General features: G+C 24.5%; 2 protein-coding genes across 3 annotated transcripts in view; one reads left to right on the top strand and one right to left on the bottom strand.

Moving 5' to 3' along the window:
* LOC108751773 (juvenile hormone acid O-methyltransferase-like) overlaps window positions 1–3,610 on the top strand; it is a 54,255-nt gene that overhangs the window by 37,675 nt on the left and 12,970 nt on the right. The gene's annotated exons all lie outside the window — the stretch shown is intronic.
* Window positions 1–3,610, bottom strand: part of LOC108751770 — an 18,464-nt gene that overhangs the window by 6,007 nt on the left and 8,847 nt on the right. Inside the window, exon 1 of one of the 2 annotated variants that reach the window (XM_018492172.1) lies at window positions 436–560. The exons of the other annotated variant lie outside the window; for it this stretch is intronic. Within the exon in view, the coding sequence (XP_018347674.1) occupies window positions 436–511 (76 nt within the window). The 5' untranslated portion in view covers window positions 512–560. Of the gene's footprint in view, window positions 1–435; window positions 561–3,610 lie in introns of those variants that run through there. 2 annotated transcript variants of the gene reach the window in all.

The following is a 3,610-nucleotide window of genomic DNA, read 5'->3' as shown; positions in this document are numbered from 1 at the left end:
TGTTATAATTGTGTATGAAAAATTTTTTATACATTTTTCTAAATTTGTTTTTTTCTAAAACGAACACTGCGAAAATTATCTTTTTAATTATTTTTAATGTTTTTACAATACTATTATTATTTCTATTACACTAAAAAGTAATTTTACAAAAGAAAAAAAAATATACGAACATATATGATTATACATGGTTATGAATATTTATGTATGTTTATACATATTTATATACATATTCATGCATAAAAAATTGTTTATTGAGTTCTATTTTAATAATACATCATATATCTATTTAAATTTTTTTTTGTGCTGATTCTGTGTAGGTTTTATTCAAATAAACTTTTTATTCAAATTAAAATATTCGAATTGAAATGAAGCACAGATATCTATACGCAATAATATTCTAAAGATTATAATAAAAATTTCCTAAAATGTACTTACGAAGTGTATATTCTCCAGTTACGAAAAATCCAAATGCTGCAACACTGCAAATTGCATTAAGCGCGTAGAATAACATGTTCTTTAGTTAGTATTTCTGTGAATAATTTGATTGATTAAAAACACTGACTCTTATATATCTTCTCAAGGCTAAATATAATAAAATCAAATGACTGGCAAGATAATAACAAATAAAAAAGTTTTCCCAGAATTAATGCGAAGCTGTATTATTGCGCACAGTTGAACCACAATACATTTATTAATCATATTGTTATCAGTCACAAAAGAATTAATGAAAATAATATTACGAATAATAAAAATGTATTCATACTATCTCAAAAGTATAGTAATCCATATCTGATACTACTGCGTCAAGGACAGAGCTGAGTAATATTTAAAGTAGTTCCTGTTGGAACACACACGAATACACGCACCATACAGTCCTACGAACAGACTTTCCTGATCACACCGCCATCTTTTAGTATCACTACGCGTAGGAACTTTTTTCCGTTCTCCCCGCGCGCTGTCTGTTTCGTTCGTTACATACACGCGCTTATATAATCGTCTTCAAACAAATATTCTATTGTATCAACAATAAAGTATGTTTAACAGCATCTTTAGAATTGTCAAAGCTCCTCTCGATTCACTTTCTAGTGTGACCTAATAAATCCGTTTTAAATATGTATTTAAAATGAAAATGACATTTTGCATTTTTTATTTTAAATAGTTTTTGGGAAATTATTTTCATTTTACATTTGAAATAAAATCATGTCTATCATTTAACCATTTATAAAATAGATGAATATAAATTTTATTATGTTTTCACAAATTTTCCCCAGAATTATTGACGCATAAGAAGAACCAAGTCCCATGGCCAAAGATTTTTATGAATATCCAAATAAATTGCAAACTGTAAAGAGAAAATTAATTCCAGATAGTCCATAAATATCTTAACAAAAAATGAATGTTCCAGCTTTATGTAAAATACTATATACATTTCTAAAAATGTAGATGTATTATCTACTCTTAGTATCTAATTTTGACCGTAACTGGCGCTTCTCGAATTAATTTTATTTATTCAAGTAAACGGTCTCATTTCCAAATCTTAATTAAAAAATTTAAAATATTCTTGTCAGAAATACGTTATTTATAATATCATAGTCCTTTCAAATTTCATTTGAAAATGAATTTAAAACGTAAAATATTTTTAACAAATGTATACCTCTCTAGCGGAAAGTTTTTACGAAAAATTACGTAGATTAAGACAAGATCTTAATTTTTCTACAGATTTAGATTTGTACACAGTATAAATTTTATGTTAAATTTAAATAAAATTCGATGTTATTTTTACATTTTTAATTAAAGCGATACCTATGTGATATTTACCATATGCAATATACAGATTTAATTATTATATTTACCATACTGTTACAAAGAGAAAATAACATAAAATATTTATATCTTTTTACATATAAAATATGTAACTAGCTATGCAGAACATATTTCTTCATTAAAATTAACATTTATAATATATTAAATTAACACACATTTTATTCATTTATTCTTAGAATTTATATTTTAAAACTATATTACTTTCATGTTATTTATTTACTTATCTAATAAATTGGGTTATTTTTAACAATGAGAAATGTTAAATTTTAATTTAATACAAAATATTTCAATAACACAATCACATTAAATTAACACTCAGATATGTTAAAAATTTAACACAAAAATTTTAACAAAGATTCGTTTTAACATAAATACAATACGTTTGTTACCGTATAGTAGGATGTAGAGTAGCGTTGTTTGTTTGAAAGACCAAGAAATCCTCCGTCCTCAAGCAACGCTATTCTACGTCTCATTACAAATATCTACGAAAAACTAAGAATTTTTAGACAAACAAATCTCACTTATATCCTACTGTGTGTGAATATTTACAAAAAATTAAGAATTTCTAAGATCTTTCTCAATCTATGTAGTTTTTCTGTACTTTTTCGTAAAAATTTCTTTCCACTAGATCAGGAAAAACCAATTTTGCATTCAAAAACCATTCAAAATAGCTATGTGTTCATTTTACATTTAAAATGGATTCAATAAGCTTATTTTGCATTTTTACATTTTAAATACACTTTTATAAAGTATTTTACAATTAGAATTTTTAATGGAATTTGAAAGGCACTCAAATCCTTGGTCAAGGAAATATGATCATTATTTTGCTACTGCATTCAAAATGTAGCATTGTTTTTTAACTATAAAGTTTGACAATAAAGTTTTTGGTCTGCAGTAATAAATAAACATAGACATCTCAGATAACAATATGTTATATTTTATCTTTCAAAGTATTGTAGTTTTCCATGACATCAATACACTTCGCACGTCTATGATACCAAGTCTCGATACATTTATTAAAACCCATAATTGGAATATTTTTCGGAGCATTTACCATATTCTTGTAAATATTCTCGATATCTAGAAAATATTTATCTTTTATAATGTTTTTATTGAGTTTTGCAAACTATAAGAAATGTGAAAAAGTCAGATCCGACGAATAAGGTAGATATAATTTCAACCTTTGTCTTGTCCAAAAAGTTTGCTGTATGACAACTCTCTTGTGCACTAGAAAATTATCGTGAAACAGTTTCGATATGATCAAAGAATATATCATGCCTTTATAAGTTGTTCTAAAAATATTTTTGCATATTATTTGCACATATATACCTACTCATCATTTATTTATTGTATGTAAATTGATTAAAAAATAGTTTTAAATAAATCTTTATAATTAAAAGAAAGTGAAAATGTGTTCTATAGAATGATTAGCAAAAAGAATATCATCAAGAAGTTTATATAAATATCTAAATTCTTTATCTATAGTATATCACGAGGATAAAGAAGAAAATAACTTTGAATGATTGATTTTTGCTCATCTAATGCTGTCTTACATATATTCTACTGCATTTTATGAATTAATTTATACATATACCTTTATATGGCTTTAAATGCCATTAAGATAAAATGGAAAATAACTTCATGATTAATTTACTTATACAAAACTACTATACACAATGCGTATTTGTCTAAAATTTGGTAATTAGTTTACATGTTGTTAGTACAAAAAGTAAAATAAAATTTTCTATATAATTATTTTAACATTATTATATTATACAAATTTAAA

The sequence above is a fragment of the Trachymyrmex septentrionalis genome, unplaced genomic scaffold (genome assembly GCF_001594115.1).
Source record: "Trachymyrmex septentrionalis isolate Tsep2-gDNA-1 unplaced genomic scaffold, Tsep1.0 scaffold51, whole genome shotgun sequence".
NCBI lineage: Eukaryota > Metazoa > Arthropoda > Insecta > Hymenoptera > Formicidae > Trachymyrmex > Trachymyrmex septentrionalis.
Note: the sequence above shows the minus strand (reverse complement) of the source record. Positions and strands in the feature narration are given on the sequence as shown.